Source organism: Nerophis lumbriciformis, linkage group LG01 (assembly GCF_033978685.3).
Source record: "Nerophis lumbriciformis linkage group LG01, RoL_Nlum_v2.1, whole genome shotgun sequence".
Lineage (NCBI taxonomy): Eukaryota > Metazoa > Chordata > Actinopteri > Syngnathiformes > Syngnathidae > Nerophis > Nerophis lumbriciformis.
The window spans coordinates 16,841,596-16,862,776 of NC_084548.2; the positions used below are offsets into that span (position 1 = coordinate 16,841,596).

Sequence of the window (21,181 nt, forward strand, 5' to 3'; positions counted from 1 at the left end):
TCCCAATACATAACAAGGAAAATGTTAGATCGTTTTTGTGTGTTTTGACACATTCCTCATTTTATTTCTTGGAAACCACAAGTCAAGATCAAGTAATTCCTTGTGCTATTTTTGGACGGCGAGTCAACCGTGTGCTAATGAACGGAGGCTGTTTGCTACAGCGATGTGCATTCATGACATAATGTGCCAGAACACTTCCATTCAGCTTTCTCTATTCTGTCACAGCAGGAACACTTCTCTTTTAACAATACCTGTATAATGTACTTTTACACTCTATGCTGATTGGTTGAAATAAATATTCTATATAAAAGTATGTAAAGGCCTTAATCACATATTCAATCATTTGATGTGCAACTCCATGGTCATATACTCCTTTTACACAAAGAGCCCATAAATTGGCGCATCAGATAAATAACTTTTTTTGTTTTGTTTGTTTTTAGAATTAGTAAACATCAGCCCTGCACACATCAGGCTCAAACCAGCAACCTCTTTCCACTGATTGTGGGCAGTCTTGTGCAAAATTCCGAATTTGGAATTACAAATCTCCAGGATGTTTATTTGGAATTACAGGAAATGGATTTAAATTATTTGTACAAACCCTGTTTCCATATGAGTTGGGAAATTGTGTTAGATGTAAATATAAACAGAATACAATGATTTGCAAATCATTTTCAACCCATATTCAGTTGAATATGCTACAAAGACAACATACTTGATGTTCAAACTGATAAACATTTTTTTTTTTTTGCAAATAATCATTAACTTTAGAATTTGATGCCAGCAACACGTGACAAAGAAGTTGGGAAAGGTGGCAATAAATACTGATAAAGTTGAGGAATGCTCATCAAACACTTATTTGGAACATCCCACAGGTGTGCAAGCTAATTGGGAACAGGTGGGTGCCATGATTGGGTATAAAAGTAGATTCCTCAGTCATTCACAAACAAGGATGGGACGAGGGTCACCACTTCGTCAACAAATGCGTGAGCAAATTGTTGAACAGTTTAAGAAAAACCTTTCTCAACCAGCTATGGCAAGGGATTTAGGGATTTCACCATCTACGGTCCGTAATATCATTAAAGAGTTCAGAGAATCTGGAGAAATCACTGCACGTAAGCAGCTAAGCCTGTGACCTTCGATCCCTCAGGCTGAACTGCATCAACAAGCGACATCAGTGTGTAAAGGATATCACCACATGGGCTCAGGAACACTTCAGAAACCCACTGTCAGTAACTACATTGGTCGCTACATCTGTAAGTGCAAGTTAACACTTTCCTATGCAAGGCGAAAACCGTTTATCAACAACACCCAGAAACGCAGTCGGCTTCGCTGGGCCTGAGCTCATCTAAGATGGACTGATACAAAGTGGAAAAGTGTTCTGTGGTCTGACGAGTCCACATTTCAAATTGTTTTTGGAAACGGTGGACGTCGTGTCCTCCGGACCAAAGAGGAAAAGAACCATCCGGATTGTTATAGGCGCAAAGTTGAAAAGCCAGCATCTGTGATGGTATGGGGGTGTATTAGTGCCCAAGACATGGTTAACCTACACATCAAATCAAATCAAATCAACTTTATTTATAAAGCACATTTAAAATTTACCACAGGGGTAGCCAAAGTGCTGTACAATGAGCAGGTTAAAAGATAAAACGAGTACCGAGCAAACACAACACAACACAACACAAACAGAACACGATAAAAAATAAATAATTAAAATAGAATTAATAAAAACATAAAAACATAAAAACAGGATCACAGCAGGTGTATTATGGGGCGCCATTGCAGGATGGATATCACTCAGTGTTAAAAGCCATGGAATAAAAGTATGTTTTTAAGAGAGATTTAAAAACAGGAAGAGAGGAGGCTATGCATCTACACAGGGACGGCGTGGCGCAGTGGGAGAGTAGCCGTGCGCAACCCGAGGGTCCCTGGTTCAATCCCCACCTAGTACCAACCTCGTCATGTCCGTTGTGTCCTGAGCAAGACACTTCACCCTTGCTCCTGATGGGTGCTGGTTAGCGCCTTGCATGGCAGCTCCCTCCATCAGTGTGTGAATGTGTGTGTGAATGGGTAAATGTGGAAGTAGTGTCAAAGCGCTTTGAGTACCTTGAAGGTAGAAAAGCGCTATACAAGTACAACCCATTTATTTATTTATTTATCTGTGAAGGCGCCATTGATGCTGAAAGGTACATACAGGTTTTGGAGCAACATATGTTGCCATCCAAGCAACGTTACCATGGACGCCCCTGCTTATTTCAGCAAGACAATGCCAAGCCACGTGTTACATCAACGTGGCTTCATAGTAAAAGAGTGCGGGTACTAGACTGGCCTGCCTGTAGTCCAGACCTGTCTCCCATTGAAAATTTGTGGCGCATTATGAAGGCTAAAATACCACAAGGGAGACCCCCGGACTGTTGAACAACTTAAGCTGTACATTAAGCAAGAATGGGAAAGAATTCCACCTGAGAAGCTTAAAAAATGTGTCTCCTCAGTTCCCAAACGTTTACTGAGTGTTGTTAAAAGGAAAGGCCATGTAACACAGTGGTGAACATGCCCTTTCCCAATTACTTTGGCACGTGTTGCAGCCATGAAATTCTAAATTAATTATTATTTGCAAAAAAAAAAATTAAGTTTATGAGTTTGAACATCAAATATCTTGTCTTTGTAGTGCATTCAATTGAATATGGGTTAAAATGGATTTGCAAATCATTGTATTCCGTTTATATTTACATTTAACACAATTTCCCAACTCATATGGAAACGGGGTTTGTATTTCAAAAATTCTTTAAAGCCAAAAAAGTGCAATATTCGGTCATGTTTAACAAAAGTTTCGGTAATAATAACAATTATTCAAACTAAAATTAAATAATTTATACTAACATTTAACTAAAAATCCAACCTTTTTGAATAGTTGGATAAAGTAAAGCGTTCTGGGAAGTAATGTGTTTTCCCACCATTTTCCATAGTTTAGTTTTATACATTACCTACAAAGGTGGCTAAAATGCTAACATGAAGATAGCGCCAGGCAATATCATGGTTTTATACCTACCAAATAGACATACAATTGAACAGTTAGCATGCTAACCAAATCTAAACTCCCATTATTTTAATACCTGGATAAAATAAAACATTCTAGTGAATGAAGTGTTTTCTAACCATAGTTTGAATGTAACGCGAGATATGGACTTGTAGTTTTATACCTACAAGATTGGCCAACATGTTAACATGCCAACTAACACAAATTCCTACCATTATGAATACTTGGATAAAGTAATGAATTCTGAAAAATAAAGTTGTTTTACATCATTTTCCATAGGGACGGGGCTCGGTTAGTAGAGCGGCCGTGCTTGCAACCTAAGGATTTCTGGTTCGATCACTGGCTTACGTCATCCTAGTCACGTTTGTTGTGTCCTTGAGCAAGACACTTCACCCTTGCTCCTGATGGGTCATAGTTAGAGCCTTGCATGGCAGCTCCCGCCATCAGTGTGTGAATGTATGGGTGTGAGTTGGTGGTTGTGGAAATAGTTTCAAAGCGCTTTGAGTACCTTGGAGGTAAAAAAAAAAAAAAAAAGCGCTATACAAGTACAACCTATTTACAATTGAAAGTACTTTTAGTTTTATACATACAAAGCTGTCTGAAATGGTAACAAGATACCACCAGGTACTGTAACAATATCATGGACTTTTAGTTGCATGGATCAATAAAGTTTGTCTAAGTCTACCTATAAAAATGTGCTAAAATGCATGTTAAGATTAAACACAAATTACCGCTATTTTGGGTAAAATAAAGGATTCTGGGAGATTAGGTGTTTTTTTAAACATTTTCCATAGTTTGAAAGTACAGTAGGGAAGGGATTCATATGGCCCCATCTCTGGGTGGATCTTGCATGAGAGGAAGGTGGGGGTTTAATAATTTTGCAATGCAGTCTGCTGAAAAGGAAATAAAGCCCCACTCCACATAGCAACTGATACTGTGGTCAAAGTTGAAATTGCCACAAAACACATTTTAAGATATTCAACACTGTATTGCGGCTAAAGTGGATAGTACACATTAGCGTCACGATCACAGCAGCACGCCAGTCGATATGTCAATCATATATGTTACATAGCGATGCACGAATTAATCTAACATTGTTTTTCACAAATTAATGCTAAATTTGTGGACCCCTTAATCTTTTCTTCTCTAAATCAGGGCAAGTGTCAAATGAAGTGAGGTCATAGCGAGGAGTAACCTTTTGGTGATGATGAATGGTTTAAATCTTTCAAAAATCATTTTTCTTGACAAAAATCTAAACCACTTCATCCCATTTAAAAAAAAAAATTTCATGATCGCTTATATATAACATCAGCCTAATGGAACAAAGCAATAGTTGGGTTGTCCTCAGACCACGTATCACGTGTGTGAGAGTACTCACCTTTGTGCTGCATAAATACAAAGTGTACAAAGTGGGGACAGAGGATGAAGGGAGTCCCACAGTGAGGGTGGCATTCTGCTGTCTGTCCTTTGCACCTCCAGATCATGCTCTGTGGTGGGGATGACATTTATTAATAATATCACTTATTAAGTTCACATAGGCTATTCAGAGTAACATTGAATTTTGGAGACCTTTTTGAAGGCTTTGATGCTGGGGACACATGACATGCTGAGAAAGTCGTGCGTGTTTGAGTGTGCTGCTGGCCCAGTGCACGTCAGTGGGTTGTACCGGGGATGCCTCTCGAAACAAGCCCGGCCCACAGCTCATTATGCATGCAGTAACCAGGGAGACTGAGGCAGAGGCGCGCCGGCAGTCCATCACGACCCAGTAGAAAAGCGCATGTAGCAGAGTGCAGCAAGTACAGAGGATTGCAGCACACACTGGCATGACATGGATCACCTCGAAATCCATACATAATCCAAGAAGAGAAGCAGGCAGATTTTCCTTAGTCCTCCAGATGTTCGGCACACCTCTACCCAAGTATCACAGCCGGGGTTCGGATGCAAGATGGAGACATAAGCGGTTGTTCCGGACAAGTGACAAAAGTGCAGAGAAGACAGGGCCGTGACAGCGGGAGAGTGAACAATGGTTCAAAACGTGGTGTTGGTGTTTCTCCGCAGGAGGCTGAGCCAGAGACCCAATGTGGAGGAGCTGGAGAGTCGGAACATTTTAAAACGTAAGTTTTGACACTTGGAAATGGCTGCAAAGTGATGTCTATCTTCATTTGCAAGTTGCAAATAAGAGCTGAAAAACAAAGGGGAAAAACACAAGATGATGCATTAATGATAGCAGGGTTACATATATTATTCAAGAAGAGCCAGCAGCACAGCACCAACTCTATTTTCACTGTAAATACTCTGTGTGAGAATGCATTTAATGTTAAATTTCTCAACATGCATCCATCAATTTTCTACCGCTTGTCCCTGTATCATTTTATCAGTTATTACATTATGGTCAAAAGTCAATATATTGAATTATTTAAAAAATAATACATATTTTGTTAATCTAATCTAAATAACACATAGAAATCATCTAAACATCAATTTCAAATATTACTTTGAATGTAACTTTAAATAAGGACAGGATATTCCTAATACTGTAAACTGTATTTATATTATTCACATGTGAATAATGCTGTACAATAGACTGCATTTATATTATTCTCATGTGAATAATGCTGTATAATAGACTGTATTTATATTATTCACATGTAAAAAATACCTAAGTGTTTATTGTTTATTGTGAGCGAACTGTGGTGCTGAATTTCCCCCAGGGATCAATAAAGTACTTTCTATTCTATTCTATTCTAATACAGGCCTCAGCAAAACTTAACTCTTAAAAAAAACAACAATCTTTATTCACTGAAAAATTAAAGTATGCCACGTCTTAAGAGTGAAATAAAGCTTTCACCAAGTGTTGAAGAAATCGTAATGTTGATCACGAACAAACAAGTAATTAATACATGACATCTCTTTGTTCCACCCAGAGAGAAATGACCAGACCGAACAAGAAGAGAGGCGGGAGATCAAACAGAGGCTAAACAGAAAGGTATTTAAAAAATATTGATGTTAAAAAAATCAGGAACACTTAGCTTGTATTTCTTTGCAGCTCAATCAGCGGCCAACAGTTGATGAGCTTCGGGACAGAAAAATTCTGATTCGCTTCAGTGACTATGTGGAAGTGGCCAAAGCTCAGGACTACGACAGGAGGGCAGACAAGCCCTGGACAAGGCTGTCAGCAGCAGACAAGGTAATATTAATATAGCCTGCACGACACTCTTTCGTATTCACCAGTGACACCTGCTACATTGCGAACGCCATCTTTGCTCTTCCTCGCAGGCTGCCATCCGGAAAGAGCTGAATGAGTTCAAAAGCACTGAGATGGAAGTACATGCATCCAGCAAACACCTAACGAGGTTCGTCTTCTGAGGCGTGCGTGTGAATTTAGTATGTATAGGGAAGGTGTTGGAGTGCTCTATTCTGGGAAAGCAGTGGACTAAATTTAGCTCTACTCGCTTGTTCAGGGAGGACAGATGAGCTAAAAATAGATGGAAGTGCTTCAGAGTAAAAGGGGGTATAGGGGTGGAATTGATAAAATGGCAAATTGTCCTTGGCTAAGCTTGTTTGTAAGGAGGGGTTCGTGCTGTAACAGTGACCCAGGATAGGCGTGCTCAGTCAGTCCCTCAGAACACACACTGATATGACTAAACAAAGGGCATTGATTATTGGCTGAAATCACAGCAATCTGTGATGACTTCAAACTCATGTTGTCACATTTATCTCTCCAGGTTCCACCGGCCATGAAAGCCCAGAGTTTCTTCTGTGAAGAACTGTTCTGAATCCGCTGTGTCGACAAGCCTGAAGCCTTTCCCATCTTCAGCCAGTGCGTAACTTTCTTCCTGCTTGGACAGAAGATAATGCTCATGGCGTCCTGTCCTGGAGACCTACCTCCTGGCCTTTGATGATGGCAGCAGGCTGGAGGAGGAGGAGCACTGTGGTGAAGCTTCTTTTTCTCAGGATGAGGGCAGGCGAGGAAAGAAAAAACAATCTTGTCATGGAGTCAGTGTTGTTTTCTTTTGTACTGTTTCATGGACATGACAAGATGTTTAGTGAGATTATGCTGTGCATGTGACCACCTTCTCTTAACTGATGAATAATGTGTCACTTGGACTGGAGATGAATTTGATATTCACTGTACATACAGTATGTCAATGTCTTCACTGAAAAAAAAACTCCCTTTGTAAGCACTACTACTATTTCAAAAATACCAAGTCTTTTTCTTAAAAATGAAAGGCTCGTGTGTTTTTTTTAATTTTCCTATTTTATTAAGAATTCCTTCAAACTGAAAATGCAGAACAGCAACTTCTGTCTGAGCGAAGACAAATTACATTGAACATTTTTCATAAAAACACACTGCTTGTACAAAACAACATATTATAAAGTCAATGGTGGCCTAATGAACCGCCATAGTTTTCACACCTCTGGAAGAACAGAACAATCACTCAGACACTCCATCAGAGAAAAGCAAAGCCTGCAGACCTCTCTTCACACTCTGGAACTCCTCTTCTTGCTAGACAATGCACACAAGCACAATGACAACCTTTAACAATAATGTAAATGTACAGTATGATTGACCACAATTTATCCCACAGGACATCTTCTAAACTTAGGTTCTCAAGCAATCGAATGAAAGCACTTTTAGCTACTCTGCCTAGAGGGGAGGATGGTAAATTACAGCTGAATCAACTCTTCAACAGAAAAATCTGATACATTTGTGTATGAAATACCATTTTGCGCTTAGGTCAGGGCTTCAGGTAAGCGAGTGCTGTCAAACATTTTTTTTTTTTAATCTGAATAATCACACTATTTGGATTGGAGCTTGAATTATCCAGGTTTGTGCAGTCAGGGTAGGCAGTTGAGGCAGAGCCTCACTTGTCATGATGGAAAAAAAAAAAAAGAAAAAAAAAAAAGAATAATAAAACCATAAAATAAATATTTGTCCATTAAACTGTGTTATAAATGTAATTCCTGTATAATTAAAAATGTTTAAGATTTTCTTGAGTAAAAATCACTAAATTTGCACACTAATCATTAATAAGGCTTCAGCATGTGTTGTCACTTCTACTTACAGGTTTATGTGTATAAGGGAAAAAGGAAGAGGGCGTGGCTTACTGCTGGTCTGCTAGCACTATGTTGTAAAATAATGTTTGTGTAACCTACGTGGTTCAGCCCCTCCCTTTATGCTATTCCGCACGGGGACGCGAACCCTGTTCATCCACATGAGGCGAGCGGGCTGACTACCAAGCTAAAAGCCTGTGCAGGCTAACTCGGCAGCCAGCACATTCTTGAAGAGTAACATCATTATCCTGAATAATTAAGACTCTAAAATAGAGAAAAAGAAGATGGATGCTCAGGTCCTCCAGTGCTTCAGCACTGCTTAGGCATCAGTAAACAGTGCTCCGACTTGCCACACTGGGAGAAGTGGGGTCAATTATCAGCGAGCACAGTGTTTCTTAACCATAGGGGACCCAACGTCAACTGTGGACCATATGGGCCGCAGTGGTACTCAATTGCAATACACTTTAACACAACTTTTGGCAGTAATAACAACATCAAACAAACAGAAGTCTATAGCTAAGTCAAGAATAACGCAAAAATTGTAACTTAAGTAGTGAAGCTGTATTTTTATTTGCACTTTGCAGTTTAGTTAAATATAATTATTTATTGGGCTGTCAACCTTAACGTGGTAATCCATGTGATTAATAAAAATAAATTATCGCGTTATCAAATATGAATGAAGATTAATTAATTAATTGAAAATCATTTTTTACCTTGAAAAAAAAAATGTACCTTGAACATTTTTTTTTACCTTGAAAATAATTTTTTACCTTGAAAAAAATTTTTACCTTAAAAATTTTTTTTTTACCTTGAAAATTTTTTTAAGGTAAAAAATTATTTATCAATTAATTAAGGCTTAACCCTGAAGACGCGCGAATTTGTTACATAGTCTGTGATCACAATGAGAGGTGATCAATTTTTCTTCAAAACAGAACTTTGAATAAAACTAAGGTAACTTGTTGGTATTGCAGCGACAAACGTTTTTATCATCAGCTCACAGCAAGTATAAAATACCATCTTAAAGCGAAACACGTACTCGAGGATGGCGCGGGCAGTGTTGTCAATCCTCTTGGCGACTCCTTTTGTAACAGCTATTGGCGAGAAATCTAGTGACTTTTTCCAGTAATATTGGAGACTTTTTTGTGTCTTGGAGACTCTACGGTGAAAGCAAGCAGCAGTCACCGTCCTCAGCGAGCAGTGCCAGCTGCTGCCAGTCAGCTGGTGCTGCTGCGCCAATAGCTACAAGCTAGCATAAATGCTAGCTACATCGACAAAAAGCAGAGGAGAACGATTCGCTGGCAGAGCTGTTGTAAACAAAAGTACCACAGTTAAGTTAAACGTATGCCTTTGCTCAACGGACAGGCACCGCATGCAGGACATCTAACTTTGGTGAAGCTTAAGTCCTGTAAGAAGATGTCGTTCATATCACCCCAGCTGATCTATCGTACAATACCTTGGGGAAGGACATCTACAGCAAGGATGAACCAACTGTACTACACAAATAAGAGCCTCAACTTGCAACTACAGACAAAATTTGAATTTATTTTGCTTCCTGGAAAACGTTGGACATCTGTAAGTATTCACAACGAGCTGGGGTCGCATTGTACCGTATTTTTCGGACTATCAGGCGCACTGAAAATCCTTTCATTTTCTCAAAAATCGACAGTGCGCCTTATAACCTGGTGCGCCTAAAGAACGGAATCATTTTAGTTGTGCTTACCAACCTCGAAGTTATTTTATTTGGTACATGTTTTAATGATAATTGTGGCCAGTAGATGGCGGTCACACATAAGAGATACGTGTAGACTGCAAGATAATGCCAGTAAACAACACCAAAACTTTAAATGTTCCATTGAGAATATAGAACATTACACACCGCGCTCAAAAATCTGTCAAAATATTTTAGTACGATTTTGATAAGCTATGAAAATGGGCTTTGCGACACTCCTGCCAGCACTAATGACAGACTGTTTTGGATACGATCGCTGTCGAACCTCCACCTGATGGGAGAACTTTGACAAGCAAAACTTTTTGCTCTGTGTCATTAGAAAGGTGTGACATTATCTCGTTTTTAGTCCTTATTTAACAACAGATTTACGTGTTTTTGTAGAAAAAAACGGGCGCGAGCAAGCAACTAAAAAAAAAACTGATTTAGCGTCCTCCTGGTAGTGTGTACTGATGTTAAAGACAATATACACTTGCACATGTACAATATCACTATATCGATGATTAAATGGTTTATAGTTCCACAAGAGTTTTGCAGCGGCACACGCACGTCCGTGCGCTTTAGGAACTTAAACATGCAAAAGGGTTTCCTTGGACATGGCCTGAATGTCATTAAAACAGTTAGCTCCATCTTTTGACACTTCTTTGACTCCCGTCCTTGCACGCTACACCCGTACAACAAAGATGACGGGGAGAAGACGCTGTGGGATGTTCCAAATAAGTGTTTAATGAGCATTCCTCAAATTTCGCAGTCTTTTTTGCCACTTGTGCCAGCTTTTTTAAAACATGTTGCAGGCATAAAATTCCAAATGAGCTAATATTTGCAAAAAATAACAGTTTACCAGTTCGAACGTTAAGTATCTTGTCTTTGCAGTCTATTCAATTGAATATAGGTTTAAAAGGATTTGCAAATCATTGTATTCTGTATTTATTTACAATTTACACAACGGGCCAACTTCACTGGTTTTGGGTTTTGTAAATACACAAAAAATATTGAAAGTAGCTCGACCTCGGCACAGTCTGACTAATCACAAGTCAGTAGGAGGTGCTTGTTTCTCTGTTTCAAGCAAATGACAGCGATTGTGAGCCTGACATTGCTGTTAACTGGAAATAGAAAAAAAAAGTTTTTTCAGGAAGAAGGTGAAAAGGACGATAGATGTGTATGGGCAAAAATATATTGACTGAAAAGATAGTCACTGAACAATACGTAAAACTTGAGAAGAGGTGGTGGACTGATTACACCAATGTAAAATAATTTCTGGTTTCAAGGTCACCGCACATCACTGGATTAATCACAATTAATTACAGATGATTACTCACTTGCACAATTAAAATTTACTTTAAAAAGACCCTAATATTTTGACACAAATATCAAAATAAATCAGTTGTGTGGTTAATATGTGTATGTACATGACTAATGTGATATGTTCTTCTTCATCAATCACATGAGTTAATTGACAGCCCTATAATGAACACAAAGCTTTTTGATTGATTGATTGATATATTTTTATTTCAAATATGCATAAAAACAAGAGCAAACCTGATCCAATACAGTGCTATAGCCTTAACATACATTATAACAAAATGAAAACAATGGAAAAGAAAAAACAAAAACAAATGAGCATTGGACTTTCTTTTTCTTTTTTTACATATTTGAAAAGGAGTGAGAAGAAGTTTACACTTATTTAATCCCACCCCTTTTCTTTAAATCATAAATTACTCTGAGTTAGAACTACCTGTTCACTCAATGTACAAACTTAATGAACTTGTATATACATAAATTATAGATATATACATACATATGCACACTACACACATACATAGCCACACCATTACCACTAGTGATCATGGAAATGGTATCATGCCACCACAGCAACACCACTGCCTCAATGGGCAGCCCCACACTCTTCTGTAACATAAACAAGCCAATATCAAAGCCCTTCTTCATCTCTGTACCTCTGGAATACCATGTACCTATACTTCTTTTTAAACTGGTTTATGTTTGGACATTGCTTTAACTCCACATTCAAACCATTCCATAATTTCACTCCACAAATTGAAATACAAAAACTTTTAATGGTCGTTCTATAACTAAGCATTTTGAAATTTAAATTCCCCCTTAAATTATAACCGCCCTCTCGTATGCTGAACAATTTTTGAATGCTTCCCGGGAGTTTATTTATTTTGGCTTTATACATTATTTGTGCAGTTTGATACAAAATAATATCATTAAATTTTAATATTTTTGACTGTAAGAATAGTGAGTGAGTATGGTCCAGATATCCAACCTTGTTGATGATGCGTACAGCTCTTTTCTGAAGTGTAGTTATTGAATTTAATGAGCTTTTATAATTATTCCCCCAGACTTCCACACAGTAGGTTAAGTATGGTAAAACTAATGAACAGTAAAGAATGTGGAGTGATTTGTGATCCAGAACCTGCTTTGCTTTATTTATTACTGAGATGCTTCTTGACAGCTTAGATTGTACATGTTTTATATGTGATTTCCAGTTAATTTGATCGTCAATTGTAACTCCAAGGAATTTTATTTCAAAAACCCTTTCAATATCCACCCCATCTATTTGTATCTGCACCTTTGTTTCATGTGTCCTCTTTCCAAACAGCATTAACTTAGTCTTAGTCAGGTTTAATGACAATTTATTGTGGTCAAACCAAGTTTTTAGTTTACTCATTTCTTCCATAATGACTTCTTGCAATTGATTTAAGTCATCCCCTGAACAAAAAATATCAGTGTCATCAGCAAATAACACTAATTTCAATAATGTAGACACTTTACATATATCATTGATATATAGGATGAACAGTTTTGGCCCCAACACTGACCCCTGGGGGACACCACAAACAATATCCAAACACGATGAACAGCAATCCCCCAACTTCACAAACTGTTGTCTCTTATTTAAGTAACTTTTAAGCCAATCTAGTACAACTCCCCTAATTCCATACTTTTCCATTTTATTGATTAATATATCGTGGTTAATTGTGTCAAATGCTTTTTTTAGATCAATAAATATTCCCATTGCATATTGTTTCTTTTCTATGGCATTTGTGATTTCCTCTATTGTTTCAACTATTGCCATTGATGTAGATCTGTTTGATCTAAACCCATATTGACAGTCAGAGAGTAATTTATGTTTTTCTATAAATGCATCTAACCTGTTATTAAATAGTTTTTCTAATATTTTAGAGAATTGTGGAAGTAAAGAGACGGGTCTATAGTTTGTGAAGTGGTGCTTGCTCCCAGTTTTAAACAGAGGTATAACTTTAGCTATTTTCATTTCATTTGGAAATGCGCCGGTTTGAAATGACAAATTACAGATATATGTTAATGGTTTTGATATCCCTGTAATGACCTTTTTTACCAATGCCATACTAATGTCATTGGAGTCAGTGGACATTTTGTTTTTACATTTGTTTACAATATCCAACACTTCTTCTTCACCCACTGCATTTAAAAACATAGAATTGGGATTTCTCTCCAACAATCCCTCCATATTTTTACCAGTTGTCCGTGGATCTGGGATTTTTTTTGCAAGTTCGGGTCCAATACTTACAAAGAATTTATTGAAGGCATTAGCCACATCTTCCATATTATCATTTTCTTTACCATCATTCATGAAATACGTTGGATAGTTAATTGAAGAGGTACTGTTTCTTATAATACTGTTTAATAAATTCCATATTCCTTTAATATTGTTTTTATTATCATCTAGTAATTTCTTATAATACTCTCTCTTATTTGACCTTATAATATGAGTTAATTTGTTTTTATATTTTTTATATTTATTTTCTGCTTCTTTTGTTTTCAATCTTATAAATTCTCTGTAAAGAGTGTTTTTCTTTTTGCAAGCATTTTGCAATCCCTTTGTGATCCAAGGACAATTAGTATATTTTTTTTTACTGGTGCATTCTTTTATTGGGCAATTTTTATCATATACTGACCTAAATATTCTCAAGAATATATTGTAAGCGCTATTAACATCACCATTTTCATAAATTACATCCCAATTCTGCTCCAGTAAATCATGTTTAAATGAACTAATAGATTCCTCTGATCTCGTTCTTCTGTATTGGGTTGGCTTTTCTAATTTTTTTGTCCTGTAGTTTCCATTAAATATCAGAAAAACTGGGAGGTGGTCAGTGATATCTTTGATCAATAGCCCACTTACGGTCTTATTCTCAATATCATTAGTGAATATGTTGTCGATTAGAGTGGCAGAGTGGGACGTAATTCGACTGGGTCTGGTGATTTTGGGATATAGACTCATACTGTACATTGTGTCAATGAAATTATCTATATCATTATTTTTACTGGGATTTAACATGTCAATATTAAAGTCTCCACAAATGAAGACAGCTTTATTAACATTACTCTTCTTTGAAAACAAGCATTCCATCCAATCTGTAAAACATTCAATGCTTGTACCTGGCGATCTGTATATACAACTAATAATGACATTTCTACTTTTTTCCATACAAATTTCAACTGTTAGACATTCAAGTAGGTTATCAACCACAGTTGTCATATCATCCAGACGTTTGAATCTCAAGGTGTTATCCACATAGATTGCCACCCCTCCACCCCCCTTGTTTTGTCTATTCATATTAATAAAGTCATAACCATCCAGTTCAAAATCTGTCACTTTTTCACTGTTAATCCAAGTTTCAGATACTGCAATTATGTTAAATGGTTGAGAAAAGGTGTGTAAATAGTCCTTGATGTCCTTGAAATTCCTGTTTAGGCTTCTACTATTAAAATGGATAATGGACAATTTGCCTTTAGTAATAATATTCTGGTTGTACTGTTCATTGGTGTAGTAGCAGCAGTTCTCATTGATATTGAGGAGGAAATTATTGTCCGGGTCTATATCATGTTCCAAGTCTTGTAGGTGGTGCTCAGTGTATTGAGATGCTTTCAACTGTACATTGTCATATTCACTTACCAACTGAATTATGTGGCTAGTGTCATCTTGCGTATTGTCAATGTGTGTCATGATTGTGTTTAATCACTTTTACCTTACAGTCCAGTTCAAACGTCATATTCGTTCAGATCCTCGATGTTTCTAATCACCAGCACTTTGGCGTTCTCCGGAGTACCGTTGAGTTTGATGAATACTTTACAGTTCGCAGTCCAAGTTTGTAGAATTTTCTTCTCTCTCCTCATTTGGCGTGCTTTTCGGGCTATATCAGCATTTCGTTTGGTCAAATGGTCGTTCATATACACGTTTGTTCCTTTTAGCTTTCTTCCCTGTTTTAGCAACGCGATCTTGTGCTTTCTGTTTACAAATCTCAGGACTACGCTCGGCTTGTCGTTTGTTCCTCTCCTGGGCAAAAGGTGACATGCTTCGATACTGTTACAGTCCAGTTGTATGTCCTTGGACTGCATGAATACCGCCACCTGTCGCTCCATTGAAATGATATCCAACTCCGCCGGCTCCTCTCCATTCGCTGGGTTTACTGCTCGTGCGTAAGACCGGGGTTTGATGCTAAGTCCGGTGATGATCACATCATTGACCCGCGTGTACTGCTCAATATCAGCAACTCTGTTCTCCAGGATTGCGATTTTCTTATCTTTCTCCAGATTGTCAGCCCTCATCTGATCCAGCTGCACAACAAGGGCCATGATGGTTTTCTGCTGCTCCTTGATCGTAGCAACTTCCTCGATCAGAGTGTCGATTGACTTTTTAAGTTCGCTATAATCAGCCTTGGGCGCCATCTCGTCTTTGTAACAGCGCACCGGCTAGTTACTCCAGATATGCACTTGTTAAATTAATTGCAAACTTTCTCCTTACATTATTAAACTTAAATGTTTGGAGTAAAATTCGCGAGCGCCGGTTCAGCTACCGGAACAGGAAGTTAAAAAATAAAAAATTACACGCAGTTTAAAGGATTTACCAGGCACTGTTAAGCTCACTTACCATTTTTTTGAGGAGTCTTTCTTGAACTGTTTTCAAGTCCTTCCTTATCAGAACCATCTGTAAACAGCAGAAGAACGACCCATTGTCAGAGGGTAAGTAGACCATACACACAATATGACACAATGACATAAATTGACACACAAGACAATGAGATAAGCAATATGTTGCCAAAGTGCTGCAGTAATGACAAGACACACAGCAAAAAGAAGTCCAAATATTAGTCAGTAAAAACAATCAGTTAGCCATACTGATGTGAATTCTAAAGCAAAGTCAAACAAATACAGTAAATGTACCTGTATGTCTGTTGTAAGTTCATACCTGAGATGTGAACAATCGCCCCTCGTACTCTAGGCTCGGACAGATGTCACTCTCAAGGGCTTTCTTCAGGACCACATGTCTGGATGGAGCAATCAAAACAAACATTCTAATAAAAATAGCATTTGACACTGTATTTTAGGAAAGACACACAACATTGAGTGAAGAATTAAAAAAGAAAATCTTCAATGTCGGCAAGAGATGAACTAAACTTTTATATACAAGTACAATTGTCGAGAAACAGAGCAGCAACATTTAAGTATATCAAAAAGAGATTCTAATGAATGGTTGGGCCTTCATGAGTGCATGAATATATCCATTTTCTATATTGCTCATAAGTTTCAGGGTTATGAAGGGAGCATCACGGACAAATTGTGAATATGGGGTAAAAAAAAAACCTCACATATTGATTTTGTGTTGTGACAATTCTCTCAGCTCAGTATAATGAATCAGCTTGAGGCTATATAGTAGTAAAACTTTTGAAGAATGCATTTATCAAAAATGTAGTCTCTGATAAGCAAAAAGAAAACATGCGCCCCAATTTTCAGTCATGCTATTAACATTGCTCTCCACAGAAGAAACAAGTACCATTTTTACCTCCTGGTTTCCTCCTCTCGATAAGACAGGAACGAACTGCACTGCTTTTTAAAGTAAATCTGTGAAAGAGGCAACACACTTGTCACACAAGGGTGAAGTCACAACAAACCGTATAACTGGAATCTGACACAAGACTGCATGGTTTGTGTGTGTACTGTAAGTGTGAGGGGAAAACGAGGGAACAGGGGGACAGTGCAATATACATTTAGGTCTTTCTCCATAGTATTCAGGACAGTGTTCCTCTGCTCCAGATTGTTGATCTCTTCCAAGAGGACATTCTTGACCTTTTCAAACTTCTGGGTCCTACAGAGAGCACATAATAGACACATTATAAATCAAGATGAAAGAAGAAGAGATCAAATGAATTTGGAGGAAAAAACCTCTTGGCTTTGACCTATGTACAACATTACAATCTGGGTCATATATTCTAAATCGGTGTCATTAGCAACATTAAGTAATTTGGACTGACCTGTGTGTGTCAAGTTGCATCCTGAAAGAGGAGACATGTTGCTGGACAGTCTTAATACCTTGCTTGTTATAACCATCCATTATTTTGAAGCGATTCTAAATGAAAAAATATTTAAGTATTTCATAAACGCATTAATCAAGTGCTTTACCACCTCATTAAGTATTGGGGATTATTATGGACACTAGTAACACACCTGGAACTTCTTCTTTAGTTCAGAACTGAATTGCTGACATAAATTACTGGGGTTAATGAAGACATCCGGTAACTCTAAATCCTCCATGTCCATCTCTCCATCTTTCTTATCAGCATACCAATGATTTGACACATTGCAGGAGGTTGACAACACCTGCTTCATCTCACTTTCAGGCAATACCTCTGTAACTGAAAAAGACACAAATCCGTAAGAGTGATGGAGGGATTTCAACTTCTGCTCTCCAATTGGCAAACTTCTATAATTCACACCCATGCCATGACCTGCTTCTTTTTGTTTTACTATCTATATCATCATCATTACAAAATCACATACAAAAACATCAAGGGCCTGATCTACTTAAGGTTTTTCTGTATTAAAACATAAGCATGCAAAGTTTATCTACGAAGCTTGTGCTTGGGTTGCATATTTTAAATGATCAAAACAGGAGCGCAATTTAGCCTGTGTCTTCATGTGTATGCAGATTATATGATGATAATCAGAATGGCAACAATACTGGGAGAAGATGCAAATATAATAATAGCAATGTGATTTATCAAGATGTACAATTAACATGTCTAGAATGTGTGTGCAAACTGGCACAGTTACGAAATGGCTTTGATAAAGGAGACAATCGCGCTGCAAACAGACTATTAGGAGAGAATATTCCTTCTGTGTGCGTGAGAACATATTTGGAGTGCCAAAATAAAAAGATAGGACATGTTGTCTATTCAACAATGACATGTTTTAATTTTATAGCTGCTCGATGACTTAATTGGCTGATTAAAAAAATACAATTGATTTGTTTTGTTGTACCCAGGCATGTTTTTAATGGGAGTTTGTTTTTTGTAGATATGCATTTTTTGTAGTCTCTTTACAGTGTTCACAGCGCTTCACTTTTTCCCAATGTTTTACATTACAGCCCTATTCCCAAATTGAATTAATTAATTTTTGTCTTCAAAATTCTACAGACAATACCCCATAACGACAATGTGAAAAAAAGTATTTTCTATTTTTTTAGAGAATAATGCAAATGTATTTAAAAAACAAACTAAGAAATCACATGTACGTAAGTATTCACAGCCTTTGCCATGAAGTTCAAAAGTGAGCTGAGGTGCATCCTGTTTCAACGGATCATCCTTGTGAAGTTCCTATAGCTTAATTGGAGTCCTCCAGTGGTAAATTCAGTTGATTGGACATGATTTGGAAAGGCACACACGTCTATGGACCCCCACCTGACAGTCCATGGCAGAGCACAAACCAAGAATGAAATCAAAGGACTTGTCTGTAGACCTACAAGACAGGATTGTCTCGAGGCACAAATCTGCCTTAAAGGTCCCAATGAGCACAATGGCCGCCATCATTCGTAAATGGAAGAAGTTTGGAATCACCTGGATTCCTCCTAGAGCTGGCCGGCCTTCTAAACTGAGCGATCAGGATAAAAGGGCCCTCGTCAGGGGGGTGACCAAGATTCTGATGGTCACTCTATTAGAGCAATAACATTCCTCTTTGGAGAGAGGAGAACCTTCCAGAAGGACAACCATCGCGGCAGCAATCCGCCAATCAGGCTTGTATGCTTAAGTAGCCAGATAGAAGCCATTCCTTAGTAAAAAGCACATGACAGTCCGCCTGGTGTTTGCCAAAAATGCACCGGAAAGACTCTCAGATCATGAGAAAATAAATTCTCTGGTCTGATGAGACAATGGTTAAACCCTTTGGTGTCAATGCCAGGCGTCATGTTTAGAGGGAACCAGGCACCGCTCATCACCAGGTGAATACCAGCTCTACAGTGAAGCATGGTGGTGGCAGCATCATTGGGGATGTTTTTCAGCGGCAGGTTCTGGGAGACTTGTTAGGACAGAGCGAAGGATGAATGCAGCAATGGACTGAAATATCCTGGATGAAAACTTGCTTTATGGCTCTTGAACTCAGACTCGGGCGACGGTTCATCTTTCAGCAGGAAAACGACCCTAAGCACACAGCCAAGATATGAAAGGAATGGCTTCAGGACAACTCTGGAAATGTCCTTGCGTGACGCAGCCTGAGCCCAGACTTAATTCCGATTGAGCATCTCTAGTGAGATCTGAAAATGGCTGTGCACCGACCGTTCCCAACCAACCGAGTGGAGCTTGAGAGGTGCAAAAAGGAATGGGCAAAACTGCCCAAAGATAGGTGTGCCTAGCTTGTGGCATTGTATTAAAACGACTTGAGGCTGTAATTTCTGCCAAAGGTGCATCAACAAAGTAATCAGCAAAGGCTATGTACAACCTGCTCAGTGGCCTTGTGGTTAGAGTGTTTGCCCTGAGATCGGTAGGTTGTGAGTTCAAACAAAGTCATACCAAAGACTATAAAAAAATGGGACCCATTGCCTCCCTGCTTGGCACTCAGCATCAAGGGTTGGAATTGGGGGTTAAATAACCAAAATGATTGCCGGGCGCAGCCACCACTGCGGCTCACTGCTCCCCTCACCTCCCAAGGGGTGAACAAGGGGATGGGTCAAATACAGAGGATAATTTCACCACACCTAGTGTGTGTGTGAAAATCATTGGTACTGTAACTTTTTTTTAACATGTGATTTATTGTTTTTTAATTTTTAATACATTTGCAAAAAGCTCTAAAAATTTTTTTTTTTACGTCATTATGGGGTATTGTGTGTAGAATTTTGAGGACAAAAATGCATTAATTCCATTTTGGAATAAGGCTGCATCATAACAAAATGTGAAAAAAGTAAAGCGCTGTAAATACTTTACGAACGCACTGTAGATAACAGCAACACGCTCACTAATATTACAGACAAATCATTTTTTGAACACGCAATTTAGAACATGTTATCTTGATCTTAGTAGAACAGGCCCTAAATGTTCATTTTAAAGTAATTTGGTTTAAATAATTCACACAGTTTTAAGCTTGTTTTTCTTACAGGTATTCAGTAGCCTTCGAGGTTTTAAACGAGAAGGGCACGTCTTTCTAGTTTTTTTTTTTTCTATCTTTTCCTCTTCCTCCTCAGAACTACTGGACAAGGGGATGCAACGTTTCCGACTGGGTCCTATAACGAAGACAACTGTTACAATTCTTATCAACTGTATTCCTTTTTGAAACAGATTTGATTAGATTCCATATCAATACATTTGTTTTTATTTTAACTGCTCAGATGTGATAGCTTATAAATGCAAAGCTAAACGAAACTCCAAATCTGACCTGAGGTGTGTTGGCTATTTGAAGAGTCTTTGTATGAATAGGGTGTTTTCTGTCAGGAGGGGAAAAAATGCATTATTTCAAGTTTAATTACAATCTTTTAAAGGGGAAACAATATATGAGATAAGACATACAATACTGTACCGTAGAATTTACCTCTGTTTTCTGACAAACAGCCTCTGCAGCGATTGGGCTTTGCTCAATTCTACTGGAGCATACAGACAGATTCAGGGAACACTGAGATACAGTAGATTCCTGACTGAAGCTACAGTGTATGTGATGGCTGATGGAGGCTTTAGGGAACGGCAAGTTGGGAGAAGAAGGGACCGCTGTCAGCTTTGTGGATGTCAACAAGGGACAGGGAGACGCTGAAATAGAAGACTGAAGAGCTGGGCTCAATTGTTGATGGATCTGACTTTTCTGGCGACAAGAAGACATAGGAGGAAAAATGATAGAGAAACCTTGAATTCATCGAATAATGGACATCTTAACAAATGTTTATACTTTCCACAGTATTCTAATCTAATGTTTCCTTTCAGATTCAATCACTAAGATTGGACTAAATGCTATCAATAAAAATGAGTGGATGTGAAGCAAGCACTGAAAGAAAGGTTGTCAACATTTTGACCCAGTTAGTGAGTCAAGGCTACTAATTTTGAATG

General features: G+C 38.1%; 2 protein-coding genes across 5 annotated transcripts in view; one reads left to right on the top strand and one right to left on the bottom strand.

Annotated features, from left to right (window-relative positions):
- Window positions 1-7,258, top strand: part of phactr3a (phosphatase and actin regulator 3a) — a 69,970-nt gene extending 62,712 nt beyond the window's left edge. Inside the window, exons 8-12 of one of the 3 annotated variants that reach the window (XM_061976446.1) lie at window positions 5,093-5,148; window positions 5,959-6,020; window positions 6,081-6,221; window positions 6,311-6,387; window positions 6,760-7,258. In XM_061976446.1, the coding sequence (XP_061832430.1) occupies window positions 5,093-5,148; window positions 5,959-6,020; window positions 6,081-6,221; window positions 6,311-6,387; window positions 6,760-6,775 (352 nt within the window). In that variant the 3' untranslated portion in view covers window positions 6,776-7,258. The remainder of the gene's footprint in view (window positions 1-5,092; window positions 5,149-5,958; window positions 6,021-6,080; window positions 6,222-6,310; window positions 6,388-6,759) is intronic. The other 2 variants (XM_061976437.2, XM_061976451.1) reach the window with 2 other exon arrangements.
- An 18-nt stretch (window positions 7,259-7,276) lies between these two features.
- The window catches only part of sycp2 (synaptonemal complex protein 2), a 41,708-nt gene continuing 27,803 nt past the window's right edge, over window positions 7,277-21,181 (bottom strand). For both annotated transcript variants that reach the window (XM_061976425.1, XM_061976418.1), the window contains exons 36-45: window positions 20,676-20,939; window positions 20,523-20,571; window positions 20,245-20,370; window positions 17,328-17,515; window positions 17,135-17,229; window positions 16,869-16,968; window positions 16,666-16,724; window positions 16,072-16,150; window positions 15,754-15,810; window positions 7,277-7,541 (exon numbers count right to left, since the gene is read on the bottom strand). In XM_061976425.1, coding sequence (XP_061832409.1) covers window positions 7,470-7,541; window positions 15,754-15,810; window positions 16,072-16,150; window positions 16,666-16,724; window positions 16,869-16,968; window positions 17,135-17,229; window positions 17,328-17,515; window positions 20,245-20,370; window positions 20,523-20,571; window positions 20,676-20,939 — 1,089 coding nt within the window. In that variant the 3' untranslated portion in view covers window positions 7,277-7,469. The remainder of the gene's footprint in view (window positions 7,542-15,753; window positions 15,811-16,071; window positions 16,151-16,665; window positions 16,725-16,868; window positions 16,969-17,134; window positions 17,230-17,327; window positions 17,516-20,244; window positions 20,371-20,522; window positions 20,572-20,675; window positions 20,940-21,181) is intronic.